At 40.4% G+C, this 17,521-nt stretch overlaps 1 protein-coding gene and 1 pseudogene across 1 annotated transcript in view; both read left to right on the top strand.

Annotated features, from left to right (window-relative positions):
• Positions 1-7,451, top strand: part of LOC131410473 (shugoshin 2-like) — a 32,954-nt pseudogene extending 25,503 nt beyond the window's left edge.
• Positions 7,452-13,234: 5,783 nt separating this feature from the next.
• The window catches only part of LOC131410966 (aldehyde oxidase 1), a 73,509-nt gene continuing 69,222 nt past the window's right edge, over positions 13,235-17,521 (top strand). Inside the window, exon 1 of the mRNA XM_058549550.1 lies at positions 13,235-13,364. Within this exon, the coding sequence (XP_058405533.1) occupies positions 13,320-13,364 (45 nt within the window). The 5' untranslated portion in view covers positions 13,235-13,319. The remainder of the gene's footprint in view (positions 13,365-17,521) is intronic.

Raw genomic sequence — 17,521 nt, forward strand, 5'->3', positions numbered from 1 at the left:
ATCCTCTCCGTATTTCTTTTGCAAAAATAAGCAGATATATGTATATCCCCCTTTTTGTACATAAAGGTAGCATACTGTAGCTATTCTGTTGGGCTTTGCTTTTTTTTACTTAACAGTATGTTCTGGAAATTGCTTCATATCAATGCCCAAAAAATTCATCCATATTTTCTTCTAGTATTTTTATATTTTCATTTCTTACATAAATCCTTAGTCTTAGAATTTTTTTCTAGTGTGTGATGTTAGTTATGGATCTGATTTTATCTTTTTTCCAAATGGCTACCCAGCTTGTTGGGTAGTCTTTTTATTATAGCTGTCCCAGCACCATTTATTTATTTGAAGATGCATCTTTATCCCAATGATTGGAGATGTCAACCATGTCATATTCTAAATTTCTATATGTACTTTTAGCAGGTCTAACGCTGGACTTTTTATTCTATTGCTGTCATCTGCTTGTCTATTATTGAGGCTTTATAGTATGTTTTAACGTTTGGTGGGGCTGGTACCCTCTTATAGTTTTTCAGAGTTTTCCTGGCTTTTCTTACATGTTTGTTTTTCTGTATGAACTTTAGTATTGACTGTCTAGATCAGGGTTTTTCAGTCTTGGTATTATTGAAATTTTGGCCTACGTATTTCTTTGTTGTGAGAGGCTATTCTGTGCCTTGTAGGATATTTACCAGTATCGCTGGCGTCCCCCCACTAGATGTCAGCAGCATCCGTCCATTTATAACAATGAAAAATGTCTCTAAATGTTGCAAAATGTTACCTGGGCGGCAAAATTGCTCTGAGTTGAAAACTAGTGCTCTGGCTTTTCAGTATCTTTGCTGGGATTGATTGAATTTATATGTTAATTAGGGAGAGCTAACATCTTTGTATTGAATTGTGCTATGCAAGAACAGGAGATATCTTTCTATTTATTTAAGTCTTCTTTTGTATCTTTAGAAGTGTTTAAAAATTTCTCTCAGAGGTTTTACACATTTCTTGTTAAATTTATTTGTAGGGATTAGTCTTTGTTGCGGTTGTAAATGGATATGTAAATGGGACATGTAAATCATACCCAGTGTTTATTGTTTGTGAATATGAAAGCTGTTGAATTCTGTGTAAGTTTATAACTTGCTACTTAACTGCATTCTTTTATTCTCTATCTCATTTTTTCTCTGGAAATTTGCTGGTATACTGTGATATCATCTGAAAATAGAGATAGTTTTACGTCTTTACCCATTCATATCTCTTACTGACTTTCCTTTTGTAATTGCATTGGCTAATACCTCAAGTGCAGTGTTAAATAGTACCAGGAATAGTGGGCATTCTTGCCTTGTTCCTGATGTCAGTGGAAATACCTCTATTGTCTCCCCATTAAACAAGATACTGGCTTTAGGATTAAGATATGTGTATATAATTTATCATATTAAGAAAATGTCACTCAATGTCTATTGAGTGTTTTAATCATGAATGAGTGTTGAATTTTGTCAAAGGTTTTTTCAGCATCTATGAAAAAATCATATGTTTTACTGCCTTAGATTTATTAACATGGTGTATGATAATAGGTTTTCTGGTATTGAACCAACCTTGCATTCCTCAAATAAATCTCATTTGGTTAAAGTGTATGTTTTTCATAATATGGTGTTGGATTTGTTTGCTAAAATATTTTGTTTACAATTTTTGTGTCAATATGCATAATTGATATGGATCTATAGTTTTCCTTGTTTGAACTGTCTTTCTCTTGCTTAGATATCAGTATTATACTTGCTTCATTAGGAGAATCAGGAAGTTCTCCTCTCTTTACAATGCTGTGAAATAGTTTATAGAATGTTGGGACTATCTGGTCTCTGAAGGTTTGGTAGGATTCCCCTCTGAAACCATCTGGACCAGGTGCTCTTTGTGTGGAGTAGTTCCTTACTAACTTTGTCTATTTCTCTTGTGACAATTGGTCTGTTTAAGTATTCTCACTCTAATAGGGTTAGTTTTGGTCATTTACTTTTCAATAGGAAATTATCCATTTCATCAAGGTTTTCAAATTTATTTGCATAAGTCTCCAAAAGTATCTCTGATGAATTGGACATGTAAATTAAGTTTAAATACCTTTTCTTTCAATGATTGTTTCTCCTTTGTCATTTATTATTTTTTTATATGTGTGCTTTTTCTCTTTCTTTTTTTTCTTGATCAAGTCAGGTAATGGTTTGTCTATTTTGTTAACTTTTTCAAAAATTAGGACTTTGTTACTGTTAGATCTACTATTTTCTGTTCTCTATTTCATTAATTCATGCTTTATATTTATTTCCTTCTTTGTGATTTCTTTTGAGTTACTTAGGTCTTTTTCTAGTTTTTAGTGTTGGGAATTCAACGTGTTATTTTATTCTTTCACTTATATGAATAAAAGTGTTTACTGCAATTAATTTTCCTGTGAGCAATCCATTTCCCATAGATTCTGATATGTAATGTTTTTATTGTCATTATTTTTTAATTTCTCCTTTTGCTCAGGAGTTGTTTAATAGGAGATTTTTAAATATCCAGGTAGATGGACCTTTCTGGTTTTTGGTTTTGTTTGTAAATTCTAGTTTTATTGCACTGTGGTCAGAGATTGTTTTTTGTACTAGTTTTACTTTATGGAAGTTACTGCTGTTGTCTTTGTGACCTAATATATGATTAGCTTTTGAAACTATGCTGTGAGCACTTAAGAAGAATATGTATTCTCTACTATCAGAGTGTAGAGTTCCATAGATACTCATAAGATTTACGCTATTGATTATGTTGTTTAGATCTTCTATCTGCTGCCTATTTTATGTCTACTTTATGTGTCTTATACTGAGAGTAGCATATTAAAATCTCCTATTATTGTGTTCCTGTCTGTCTCCATGTATCTCCTGTTTTTGCTTCATAAAGGTAGTTGCTCTGCTATTTGGTACATAAATATCATAATTACTATATATTCATTATGGATTAGGGCTTTTACTGTTAACAGTGTGCCCCTTTGTAATGTTCAGTGCTTTAGGACTTAAGAGACAAAGACAAATAACGTATTTGTATTACCTTCCTGATAACTCCTGCCACTCCTGTCCTCAATGCCTATGATGATCACTCTGTAGTAGCAGTTTCCTCTCATTGGGGGCCTATCAGAAGCTGTGATATACCTGCTGCATGGCATTCCCAATCCATAAAGAAAGGGGAAAAATGGTAGCTAGGTTATCATCACTCTTAGTATTTATACTGAATGTACATTGTGATTTTTGTTTTTAAAAAATTTACCAACTAAACTGTTCACCAAATAATCTGCATGCCCAGTAGATCTAAACTAAAATAGAGTACTATTTTATTACAGTGTTTTGCTATATTTAGTTTAGAATAGGTAGCTCTTTTGAAAGAGTTAATTAAATTCTATCTAATTACCCCAGACAATGATATCATATTGGCTCTGGAGAGGGGTGCAGAGAAGAGAAAGAGACCTACTCACCGTCTAACCATTTATATCATTTTAATTTGGGATCATGTGTATCTATCTCATCCAAAAACCATAAATAATGTAAAGAATACCTACCACTCTGCTTCTTATAACATGATATGCTAGGTGCATGGATCAACCCCCTTCCTGAAAAAATAAAATACAATTACTGGATGAAATATTTAAAACAACAAACCTTGAATGCATCTGTTAGCTAGTAGAGAAGTAAGAAACCTCAGATCAGAGACTGAATGAGTGCAGGAAGCCAGAGAGTTAGATGGAGCCTGAAACTGGCTGTTTACCTGAAGGCGTTTGCCTAACTGGGTGAACCTAAGCATTGATCCCCAACCATGTGGGGCTGGGGACAGAAGGCAGATCCTAGGGTTTAGCTAAAAGGAAGAGTTTAATAGTAAACCTCATTCAATAAAGTTGAGCTACTCTTTCAGTAGAAGAGCAAACTAAAAATAACCTTCCTACCAGCTTTTTCAGCCCCAGGAGGTAACTCTGGTTCTGAATTGAGGAGGAAAACAAAATCGTCTGAGAATTTGTAACCAAAATCAAACCCTCGTGCAACGGACCTGGAACTCACAATATCTGGAAGTCACAAAAAACATCAAGCCGAGGGTTTAGTATTAGTCCATGGTATTGATGGTCTTAATTTGTATTAATCCCTGAGTCCTTGTAGCGCCCCCTGTTGTCTGTTAGAAGGAAACGCAAATGTGTTCTAGAGGAGACTTCCTTCATCTCAGTCCTCAACGTATTTTCCACAGATACAGTTCCAAAGGAAGTGAACAGCTAGCTCACAGTAAAGAAAAGTACTACACACGCAAGAGGACAAGGGACCTGCAGAAGCAACCGGTAGCGGAATAAGACACAGAATATAAAACAAGTATCTTTAATGTGTCAATAAAGGAGAGGCTTGAAAACTAGTAAAGGTGTTGAGTGAAAAAAGTGAGTTACAGAGAAGCACCTAGAGAATGCTTCCAGTGATACAGATGTCAGACCTAGATGAGAACAGACACCGTCCTCTTCAGGAGTGTAATACATCGATGGTAGAAACCCTAAGGAAAAAGCAAGGGAGTGGTGAACACACTTCAGGATGGTGTTACTTCTTGGGAGACGAGAGGGTGTGGTCAGAAAGGGGCACACTGGAGGCTGCTGAGGTGTGGCAATATTTTATGCCTTTACCTGGGTGGTAGGTGCATCAGCATTTATTTGGTTGCTTTTAAATTGTACATTTTCATATATTCTTATATGTGTGCTAAGGTTCATAATAGAAAGGAAATATGTAGTAAATATGCAATGTATAAAATCTGTGTTGACTAATTTTTCTTAAACCTTATTGATAATTTCCCCTACCACAGAGTATTTCAAATATATGGCAAAGCTTGTGGTTTGAGGAAACTGCTTTCTACTGATGTGAGGCAGCAATTTTCTTTTCCATGCTTCACAGGAAAAGTGTTAGTTTTGGATTGTTTTTTTTTTTTTTTAATTTTATTTATTTATTTTTTCCCCCAAAGCCCCAGTAGATAGTTGTATGTCATAGCTGCACATCCTTCCAGCTGCTGTATGTGGGACGCGGCCCCAGCACGGCCCGAGAAGCGGTGCATCCGTGCGGGCTCAGGACCCGAACCAGGGCCACCAGCAGCGGAGCGCGCGCACTTAACTGCTAAGCCACGGGACCGGCCATAGCTTTGGATTGTTATTGTTTTAATCTTCCCTTTTTTTCTACTTTGCAGGAAGATGAGAAGTTAAGGTGAATTTATGGCTTCTGGTTTTTTTGAAATCTCAAACTATAACCTGTCAAAACAGAGATATAACTAGGATCAAGAGGATGAAATGCATTTTGAAAAGTTTTAGGGTTTTTTTCATTTTCGGCCTTTTCATGGAGTGTTGATTTATCCATTCGTATGTTTAGATATGCGTGCATAAAATAGCTGTTTTGTAATATTAAACTTTTAAAGTCATTTTGGTCATCCTGTAACTTATCTTCCTCTCGTTTAAGCTTCTTTCAATCTGACAGCTCCTAACTAAACAATAACTGTTAAACTTTTAACCAAATAAAATGTATTATAAATACTTCCACATTGGTTTTCTCATTTTGTACCAAACTATCTTGTTTTGTTTTGTTTTTAAACCTGCAGTATATGTGAACATCTCAGAGATTTTAAAAGTACCTCCTGCCCCAGCTGGTTTTCTCTCACCCTTCATTCTTCTATTTGCAGAATTAAGTGTAATCTGCTGACTCGGCTGAGGGGCTTAACCTTTCAGTCTCTTTTCAATTTGGTTTTTATAACTTTATTTTAAAAATCACGTACTATTCCAGTCATGAAGAGTAATAAATCCTATTCATATCTGAGATCAACAAACATAGCTCATAGTATTCAAATGACTAGACAAATTCTCTTCTGCCTAAATGTGAAAAATTTCTTAGACAATAGCTGACAACTAAAGGGTGGGCCCAGAAATCTGCATTTTTAACAAAATTTCACATAATTTTGGGGCAGATTATCCTAGGAGCAGACTTTGAGAAACTGCTATAGGAGTAGAGAAACCCGCAGAACTTACTCATAGGACCAGCAGCCTGGGTGGAATGGAGTCCAGAGGCTTTGTTACAGGCACACGTGCACAGTGGCTGGGAGCTTGGCGCCCTGACAGCCTCTGTTCCCTTTCCTGCACTCCTGTTACTGTCAGCCTGTGGGCTTCCTGGAGCCATCATTCTCTGGTATTTTTGTTCCCATTGCTTATTTCTAATTTTTTCTCCTTTCTGTGAGATTTGTCTTTTCTTTTTTCCTTTCCCATGCAAATTATTTTTCATTTTATGCAGTCAAACTTATCAACGATTTGTTTTTTTAGCAGAATTTGGTCACATTCAGAAACAATTTTCCCATTCCCAGATTTTCAAGACATTTATCCATGATTTCATTTTGTTTTGACATTTAAATTTCTGATTGATGTGGATTTTGTTCTATTGTATGGGGTGAGGTATGAATGCAATTTTGACCTTTTTCCAAATGACTCTCTATTAATTCAAAAATTCATGTTTTTCACTATTGATTTGAAATGCCACCTTTTTTTATGTTGTATTTCCATGTGCACTTAAATTTATTTCTCCATTTTCTCTTCTCTTCTACATGTCTGTGTGTCTTTTTATGCCGTACTACTGTACTTTTTAAATTACAGAGATTTTAGGAAAGTTTCAAAGTTTTCCTCACAGAGGTTTACACATTTCTTGTGTAAATTTATGCTTTTGTATTTTATCTTTTTTCTTGGTAATATAAACAGGATCTTCTCTTTGATTCTCTCTTCTAATTGATTATTGTTTGCATATATGAAGATTATTGATTTCTGTATGTTAATTACTAAACTCTGTTATTGTTTGTAGTATTTTCTAGATATATCTCCTGAAAACTTGGCTATCTTTGCCTTTTTTACCCCAATTCATATGAGAGAGCTCATTGCTTTCTCTTGTCTAATCCCATGGCTGCTACCTTAAGTAAAGTGTTCAATCGTAGTAGGTATCCTTGTCCTCTTCCTGATTTCCATGGGACTGCCTCTGGTTTTACCCCATTTAGTAAGATGCTGGGTTTGAGCTGGTTATGTATATTTACAAAAACATTAAAGTATTATCTATCAATTATTATTGAGTGCTTTTTAAAAAATTCCTGAACGAGTGTTGAATTTTGTCAAGTGACTTTGGCGTTGATGGAGATTGTCTTACTTATTGTATTTATTTTATAAATTGTTAGCCACGTACTAGAGAACTGGACAAGAACTGAAAAGGCCAAAGGGACCCATGGAATATCATCAAGGAAGTCACCGGGAGAGCGCCCACCACCTCCGGGGTTGAGGGAACAGAGGAGAGCATGGAGTTCCTGAAGTTCAAGGCTTGGAGGAAGAGGTCCAGGGCTCGGGTGAGGGAGTACACCTGGCTGGTGCTGTTTCCCTGAAGGGCTGTGAGAAAACTGGTCTGAGTGTGGAGGCGCTGTCGACTGGAGCCAACTGTTGCCGCTGAAGTCAGTCGTTCCTGCCAGGACAAACCGTTTCTGTGGAGGTGCTACAGGAACAGGAAGCAAACAGGAAGGGGGAAATTTCACCTTTCTGCTTCCAGTTTGCCTCTATCACCTTCTAACGCCAGAGACTAAAAAGGAGCCTGGCAAAGGAGATATGTGGTTTGCCAAGGCCTGGCCCCAACAAAGTAAAATAGAGCAGTGTGGATTTGAAGCTGAAACACAATCGCATAATAATCAGCACAGAAGTGGTACATGATTATTCTCCTTAGATATATTAATGTGGTGAACTATGTTCATTAATTTGCTGATACTGAAACCTTCCTGTTTTCACGGACTAAACCCACTTTCTAATGTGTGCTAGCTGTCGTCTATCAGCTCTAAGCCCACCTCTCTATACCTTGCTGTGTGATGCTGGAACTCAAGAAATCACATTGCTGCTTTGCTGGCTGACTCTCTTTTAGCTTCTGTCACTAGGGGGCGATAGAAGGAGATGGAAAACCAGAATGAGGGAAAAGGAACTTGCTCCTTCCTGTTTGCTTGCTTTCCTGTCAGCGTCAGCTCAGCCGAGTTGCTTCCCAAGGAGCAGCAGCTGGTTCCAGTCACCACGTGGTTAGCACTCCCAGAACCAGCCTCATTATGCCCCCTGGGAGGTACCAGCACTGCTTGGGCTGTGTCCCCTCCCAGGCCTCAGGCCTAGCTCCTCAGGGAGCCTCCTTCGGCCTCCTGAGGTGGCAGCACCATCCTGGGCACATGCAGCCCTTTGAGATCTGAGTTCCAACTCTGGGAAGCCCCTTTCCTAGCGCCTGAGGTATTAACAGCTGCTGAGCGGTGCCCTCCCCGCAGAGGTCTCCTCCAAGCTTCAGGTTCTAATAATCCCAGCCTCTTCCTTCTTTTACCCCAGCTGGTGCCTGTGCATTGGTGGAGAGAAGGCAAAATGATACAACCTTTATAGAGGAGATTTTGACACTATCCAGCAAAGTTACGTACACATATAAAATAATCCCACCCAGCAATCCCACTTTTAGGAAACTATACCAAAAACTCTCTTGAAAAAATACAAAAATTTCACTATGGCATGGTTTCTAATAGCGAAAAAGAAAAGAAAAGAAAGGAACAATGTAAGAAACCATCAATAGGGCACAACTAACTTGAAAGCCACCTGAAATGGATGAAAATAGCTATCAACTTGGTGACGAACAGAGATGCTTGACTTTAGAAAAAGTATTTGAATTTGTATCTTTATAAGGGTGTACTCTAAGGAGAAAAAGTACTGCAAAGGATCTTAAACTTTCCTTCACTAGTCTTATTGCTGCCATAATATTGGTTTGGCTTTTTTTGAAATAGATCTAAGGGCAGATTAAAGCAATTATGTTAAGGTTTTAGAACCAAGATTTTTGACACGAGAGAAAAATTATAAAATCCAACAAGGTTAAAAAAAACTCTACAATCTTAAATTTTAATTAGAAAGATTAGTGTGCACAGCTAATATCACCCTCAATGGTGAAAAACTGAAAGCTATCCCTCTAAGAACAGGAACCAGACAAGGATGCCCACTCTCACCACTCCTATTTAACATAGCACTGGAAGTCCTAGCCAGAGCAATCAGGCAAGAGAAAGAAATAAAAGGGATCCAAATTGGAAAGGAAGAAGTGAAACTGTCACTATTTGCAGATGACATGATTTTATATATAGAAAACCCTAAAGAATCCACCAGAAAACTTTTAGAAGTAATAAACGAATACAGTAAAGTTGAGGATACAAAATCAACATACAAAAATCAGTTGCATTTCTATACACTAACAACGAAGTAGCAGAAAGAGAAATTAAGAATACAATCCCATTTACAACTGCAACAAAAAGAATAAAATACCTAGGAATAAACTTAACCAAAGAGGTGAAAGATGTGTACACCAAAAACTATAAAACATTGCTAAAAGAAATTGAAGAAGACACAAAGAAATGGAAAGATATTCCATACTCTTGGATTGGAAGAATTAACATAGTCAAGATGTCCATAATTCCTAAAGCAATCTATAGATTCAATGCAATCCCTATCAAAGTTCCAACAACATTTTTCACAGAAATAGAACAAAGAATCCTAAAATTTATATGAAACAACAAATGACCCCGAATAGGTAAAGGAATCCTGAGAAAAAAGAACAAAGCTGGAGGTATCACACTCCCTGATTTCAAAATATACTACAAAGCTATAGTAACCAAAACAGCATGGTACTGGCACAAAAACAGACACACAGATCAACGGAATAGAATCGAAAGCCCAGAAATAAACCCACACATCTATGGACAGCTAATCTTTGACAAAGGAGCCAAGAACATACAATGGGGAAAAGAAAGTCTCTTCAACAAACGGTGTTGGGAAAACTGGACAGCCACATGCAAAAAAATGAAAGTAGACCCTTACCTTACACCATGCACAAAAGTTAACTCCAAATGGATTAAAGACTTGAATGTAAGACCTGAAACTATGAAAATTCTGGAAGAAAACATAGGCAGTATGCTCTTCGACATCGGTCTTAGCAACATATTTTCAAGCACCATGTCTGACCAGGCAAGAGAAACAATAGAAAAAATAAACAAATGGGACTACATCAAACTAAAAAGCTTCTGCACAGCAAAGGAAACCATCAACAAAACGAAAAGACAACCTAACAACTGGAAGAAGATATTTGCAAACCATACATCTGATAAGGGGTTAATCTCTAAAATATATAAAGAACTCATGCATCTCAACAACAAAAAAACTAACAACCCAATTAAAAAATGGGCAAAAGACCTGAACAAACATTTCTCCAAAGAAGATATACAGATGGCCGACAGACACATGAAAAGATGTTCAAAATCATTAACTATCAGGGAAATGCAAATCAAAACTACAATGAGGTATCACCTCACGCCCGTCAGAATGGCTATAATTAACAAGACAGGAAACAACATGTGTTGGAGAGGATGTGGAGAGAAGGGAACTCTCATACACTGCTGGTGGGAGTGCAAAGTGGTGCAGCCACTATGGAAAACAGTATGGAGATTCCTCAAAAAATCAAGGCTAGAACTACCATATGATCCAGCTCTTCCACTGCTGGGTATTTATCCAAAGAACCTGAAAACTTCAATGCATAAAGATACATGCACCCCTGTGTTCATTGCCGCGTTATTCACAACAGCCAAGACTTGGAAGCAACCTAAGTGCCCATCAAAGGACAAATGGATAAAGAAGATGTGGTATATATACACAATGGAATACTACTCAGCCATAAGAAACGATGAAATCCAGCCATTTGTGACAACATGGATGGACATTGAGGGTATTATGCAAAGTGAAATAAGTCAGAGGGAGAAGGTCAAATACCGTATGATTTTCTTCATTAAGTAGTAGATAACAACAACCATAAACAAACACATAGAGACAGAGATTGGATTGGTGGTTACCAGAGGGGAAGGGGGGAGGGAGGAGGCAAAAAGGGATAATTACGCACAGGTGTGTGGTGATGTGTTGTAATTAGTATTTGGGTGGTGAACATGATGTAATCTATGCAGAAATAGAAGTATAATGATGTACACCTGAAATTTACACAATGTTATAAACCAGTGTTACTGCAATAAGCAAAAAATTTAAAAAAAAAATCTGGTTCCATTTTCAAAAGCTGCATGTAATAGAACATAAGAAAAGATTCAGTCTTCTGTAAAGTTAAAAGAAAAAGAAATATTAGTGTGAATTGATGCTTTTTGCAATCCTCTTTTTAAAATTATGTATTTTCCAGCTGTGTCCAATTTTCTAAATACTATTTCCCATTGAGAGGGACCAGGGCTCTTGGGAGCAATGGCTCATTCCAAGTCTGGGACAGGACAGAGACGAGGTGAGCCTGGGACGTCTTGGGCCACAAAGCAGGGAAATTGTCACAACCTCATGTGACCACATTAAAAGGACACAGGTTCCCATTGGATGGTGCTTCCACTGGCCTAATATGGAACAAACTGAACATCAATAAGAACGATGACTGCAGTTGGTTGAAACACTAACTATACAAAGTCATATGTTCATAATGATACTCAAAAAAGGCGAGAAACAAAACAAAGCATAATGGATACCACTGGAAGTTGCTAGGACACTAAGTCAATCCTCCAAAAATTTCTAGTTTAAGGGAAAGTAGTGAAAGTTTACCTTGCCTTTCTGGTGTGAATTTAATTTCTGCACAGTCAGTAGCTCCAGTGAATAGTGATAATTCTTCGATTCAAAAGAATCTCAGCTGATGAATGCTGAGGAATGTTAGAATTAAAGAAATTACTCATGCAATCCACTCATAAAATAAGTGCTTCAGGAAATGGTGAAACCCTGAGGTGCGATGTAAACGGAGAAATTCATTATGAAGAGAGAACCACTGACCCTGGTGATCAGTCTTAGCATCGCTGAAAACGAGACAGCAGACACCGTCTGCCTCCCCATGTGCTGCAGTGTCAAATGTAGGCACCACCTGCGAAGCATTCTTACTCTCCCCTAAAAAATGAATCAAAGCATCACATCTATATGCAGTGTACAGGCAAGAAGACGGATGGAAGAAAAAAGAACAGCAGGGAGAAACCTCCAGCCATCCTCAACATGCATTCATTCTACAGGACAACCCACCTCCATTCTTCTTCACCATGCTAATGCGTTAAAAACGGGTAGTGGGTGAGGAGACTGTTCTAGATTAAAAGGGACTGAAGAGACAACAAGCAAATAGTACATGGAGTAGAAATCAAGTGTAAAAAGACGTTTTTTAAGACACTGGGAAATTTGAGGCTATTAAAAAAATATGCATTTTGTTGGATTTGATAATGGCATTTTGGCTTAGTAAAAAAAATTTTTTTTTAAATGTGTACTGAAGTATTTAGGGCTAAAACGATATATCTGAGATTGGCTTTAAAATACTCCAGAAAAAATACTGGAGTATGGTAAAATGTTGACCAGTTTTACAGCTTAGCAAGTGAGGTGTACAGGAATGCTAGTTGTACTCTTTGTACTCTACAAATTTTGGAAATTTTCACAATAAAAATCGTGTTTACAGAAATGAAATGACACAGGAAAATATTCTAGGTATGCTCAGTGAAAAGAAGTCTGGAAAAGAGTTTGATCCCATTTGAGTTTTTGAAAGGCATTAAGGGCAGGTTTCAAAAACGTACAGATAGACCCAGAAAGTTAACAGTGGTACATTCTAAGTTGTGGACACACGAGATTTTTATTTTCATGCTTTTCAGTATTTTCCAAGATTGATTTTTAAAGTTTTTCCTGATGTTTTACATCTCCATTGATATTTATCACATAAACTTCGTGGTTATTTACTGAATAAACTGTGAATAACGATAACACCTTTTTTTAAAACTCAGTTTATATCAAGGTGGCTCTTGATTTTAAACATAAACTGGACTAGTTATCTCTAAAGGTCAAGTTGCGAGCTCAAGTTGTAAACCATTCCTTGTCCTGAGCTCCTCTCCCGCAAAGTTGGGGTCACGGTGCTGGGGTATCAGCTACTAAGGGTCCAGACTGCAGCAGGCGCGGGGGGAGGGGGCCCCGAGCCCTCCTCTTCCCGGACTTCAGATCCGGCTGCAGAGCCGCTGAGCCTGTGCACCAAGGTCGCGGCCGCCGCCCCGGCCCGGGGGAGCCGCGGGTGCCGCCAGCGGCCGCGCAGGCCGGCGCCGGTGACGCCTCACGTCCGGGGAGGGCCGTTCCCGGCGACGCCTTCCGGGCCCCGAGCTCGCGCTGCGGACTCTGCGCGCCGGGCTGGGGCGCTGCAGGCTCCGGCGGCCGCGCTCACTCGCCCGCCCGCGTCCCCGCGTCCAGCTGCCCTCCCCGGAGCGAGCCCGCGCCCGGCGCCATGGCCGGGGCGGCCGAGCTGCGCTTCTGCGTGAACGGCCGCCAGGTGAGGCCCCGTGTCCCCGTGTCCCCCTCTGCACAAGGGGGCGAATAAGAGCGCCTTCTCCCCTGGACCTGGGGTGAGGACTGGGCGCCCTGGAGGCTGGTTACCGGGGAGCCTGGCGTCCCGTCAGCGCTCGGCGTGCGGGGGTGATTGTTGACACCTGCACTGGGAGACGCTCTGCTTCGTGGTGGAGCCAGGACCTGCCTAGAAGTGTCAAGGGGTCAAAGAGCGGTCGTGGAGCATTATGTGCTCAGAAAACGGAGGGTCTTGATGTGAGGAAGGAACCTGGAAAGAGCTGTCCATTGCCTAGTGTTTCCCCGGGGTTTTGGGATAATTGTGATGGGGGTAAAAGTTCTAGGAAAGGTGGACATTGGCCATGGGGGACAGGGGAGGATGGTTACTTGGAACAGAGAGTGGGAAGGGGTGTTAGATGACACACTCCCCACAGGAGAGAACATTTGAGCAGGGCTTTGAGTGACCTACAGAATTCCGCCAAGTAGAGAGGCGAGGAGGGCTTTCTGGACAGAAGGAATCCCGCATGCAGACGTGGTGAAGGGTAGAAGTCCGTGCAGAGCTGGGAGCAGCCAGTTCTCCCCTGTTACGGGAGTTCAGGATGCGTGGGGTGAGTGGCAGGAGAGGATGGGCGTAGATCAAAGAGGCCTTGTAGGATATGCCACGGAATTTGACTTTCTTCTCGTATCCCAGGAACTCTTGAATATAAATTCACCTCAGACCCACCCAGCGTGCCCATTAAAGATGCACATTTTCTGGTTCCCTCTCCCAGAAATCCTGATTCCACAGGAGATTCTTTTTAACAAGCACCCTGCGTGATTTAGGAATTGCCAGCGTGGCAGTTGGCAGCCAGGAGCCAGTGTTGCATTTGAGCAGACACAGGAGGTGACCAGACTTGGATTTTAGAGGTCACTCCGGTAGTGGAACGGAGGGTGGCACTGCAGGTGCCGAGAATGGGGCAGGAGACCTCTCAGGCGGCCTTATAACTGTTCAGGCAGGAGGTGCCCACTGTGGATTCCAGGGAGTGGCAGTGGAAGTGAGAGGCTGTAGAGACTCGTTTTGGAAGTGTAAGTGGCAGGACTTGGTGACAGTGATTGTGGTGGATTGAAGGAATGTAGAAGTTGTAAATAGCTCGGGTTTTAAGCTTCAATGCCCTAGCAGGTGGTGAGGCTATTAAATGAGTTAGGGAAACGAAAGGAAGGAGTAAGTTTGGGAAAGAAATAGAGTTCCATTTGAGGGCCAATTAAGTTGGGGATGCCTGGGGGCCTCCACACTCTTCCTTATATTACAGTGTGTGTACACACACACACACATCTCTCTTCCTATACTGCGGACTCCCCCAGGGCACAGATCTGACCGTGGTAATTCGCATATGCCTCGCTTTGGGGGCATGTGGCCCCCTAAAATTGATGGTCAGGAGGCATCCACAGAATAAGCACATGTCCCCTCCTCACCTACTTCCCAGGGGGAAATTCATATAACATGGTGAAGGATGAACTCTACTTCTGAAATTCCAAAGCATCGTGCTTTTATTCTTTCTGTGAATCTAAAAGAAATCCAATTTTTTTTTTTTTTTTTGGTGAGGAAGATTGTCGCTGAACTAACATCTGTGCCAACCTTCCTCTGTTTTGTATGTGAGACGCCGCCACAGCATGGCTTGATGAGTGGTGTGTAGGTCCATGCCCGGGATCCGAACTTGCAAACCCAGGCTGCCGAAGCAGAGCACGCGAACATAGCCACTATGCCACTGGGCCAGCACTACAAATTTTTAATCAAAAAGGAGAAAACATGGTCACTTTGGAAAACATAACCCATCATGACATTTCAATCATGCCATCCCTTGGGCACTGCTGTTCTGTTGCTGTGTGGCTAGGCTGCCCACGCAGACTTGCTTCTGAAGTGAGCCCTTGCTTGCACACCTTTGTATCACTTGGTGTACACATTTTATCTTTGTTATGAGAGGTTCGGGGATTCGATCGGAGACGTAAAAGACACTTTCCACTCCAAACAAATGGACTGAAGGTATATTTTATTATATAGAGGATAGTAAAGGTGACAGTCTGCAAACAGATCCAAATAGGTCAAATATTAAGAGGGAAAAAACATCAGCCCAACTGGAAAGGGAAAACACCCACATCGGCTGAAGAGAAATGACACAAATCAACCAGAAGGAGAAACACCAGGTTAACCGAAAAGAGAACACATCAAATCAATTATTTCATATCAAATCAATTACTTCATATCAAATCAATTACTTATAACATCCACGCCCCACTGCCGGGAGAGCCCTGTCAATCAACGCGGCTGGGCAAGGATAACACGTCCTGGGCAAGGTGTCCCTTCCACAGGTGGAACTCTCACCGGGTCTCAGTTTCTAGCAGTTTTTATACCATCAGTAATTTTTAGAGTAAGCAATTACAGAGTTTGCAGAGCAAGCATTTAGTGTTCCCATGTACAAAATGGTTATCAGTGGCGTACGTGCACTGAGCCCCCTGGATAACATCCCGGCCCAGTAGTTGTGTACGTGCATTGTTTTCTTTGGTTATCGTCCCAGCCCGGCACAGATGGCCAGTCCATCCCGTGCTACGACGCTCCAAGAGCCTTGAAATGTTACAACTTGCAACTCCCTCCGTGAGAGAAAGGCCAGTTCCCGGGAAAAGGCCAGTTCTCACCACACAGAAAGCAGCTTTTATATTTCTTTTTGTGCTGGTGGCTGTAGGTCAATGGAGCGGCCAAACATGGCTGTACTCATGTCAAGACATATTTGGCCGTGGCCGTCTCCATTAACCATAAGACACCATACACACAGACAATGAACTTCATACACAAGTACATAAGGCACATCCAAGAATCTAAAATCTAATGACTACAATAATTATAAAACTATCTTGCAATAAAGGACCCAAACCCCAAGGTAGCCAATCAAATTACCCCTTAGAATATGAAATGTTATTAACTTGATCTTGTAAATCATGTACAGCATCAAAGATAACATTAGATAAGGTAAGACTTAGGCCTAACAAACTAGCTGGTAGAAGTCCAGATCAGCCCCCATTACAGAGGGTAACAGAAGGCAGGGTAATAGAGAAATTATCTGATATTGTGAAGTTGCGTGCTGTTTCTGAGACCAAATTTTTCGGCCATTCATAGTCCAGGTTATAGGTCCCACTGGTGTAGAGCAGTTGGTCTAACAGTGCAGGGTCAAAGGTTGTCCTACAGAGGCAACTAATGCCTCTGTGTGTAGGTCTGCAGCAGACATGGAGGTGCAGCACAGCATAGTGAATACAGCAGGAGTATCTATTTACGCAAAGAAACAGAATTTTTAGGAACATGATATAACTGTTTATTTCTTGGATACATAACTATGAGTGTTGTAGTGGGCCCTTGGGCCACTACTTCTGCGGCACGGGGAGCCGCATTGGGTGGATGTGTCACCCACACTTTTGCTCCAGGTTTCTATCCATCTGTAGATCCAAACCTTTGCATTTTTCTTTTAGTTAATTCATTTGGAGGTTGTCCTTGTGACACATTTGGAGTCAAGAGGGGAAGCACCAATAATTGTCCCACTCGTTCCCCAGACTCTATAGTTAGTACTGTGTCACTACCATTATATAATATAAATTTTATTTTTCCTTGGTAATCTGGATCAATGACTCCTCCCAGTACATCAATACCTTTTGCTGCCAGTCCAGGGCGTCCTTTTAACAAACCAAAGGTATTTTTGGGAAATTGTACCCCTATCCCAGTAGGGACTATAGACTGCTTCTTAGGGGGCAATTGAATAGAATGAACAGTAGATAAATCTAATCCAGCCGCTTCGGCCGTGGCACGGAAAGGCGGTTTAGCAGACTGAGTCAGGGGCCAATAGGTTAAGGTCATAAGCTCATGGGTGGCGGCTGCCACTTCCGTAATCTTTGCTGGTAACAACCTTGACAGAGGAGTCTCATTAGGGCCTAGTGGCCTGTTATTTAACACATTTAGAGCAGTACTTAGATGGTTGTGCCACCCCTTTAATGAGCCATGACCAAGTTTCTTCAATTGTTGTTTAAGCAATCTATTCATTTGTTTTATGAGGCCTGCAGCTTGGGGGTAATAAGGTATATGATAAATCTATTTTATATAATTTTTTTTGGTATAAGTTTGAATCA

This window comes from Diceros bicornis, chromosome 10, assembly GCF_020826845.1.
Source record: "Diceros bicornis minor isolate mBicDic1 chromosome 10, mDicBic1.mat.cur, whole genome shotgun sequence".
Classification (NCBI taxonomy): Eukaryota; Metazoa; Chordata; class Mammalia; order Perissodactyla; family Rhinocerotidae; genus Diceros; species Diceros bicornis.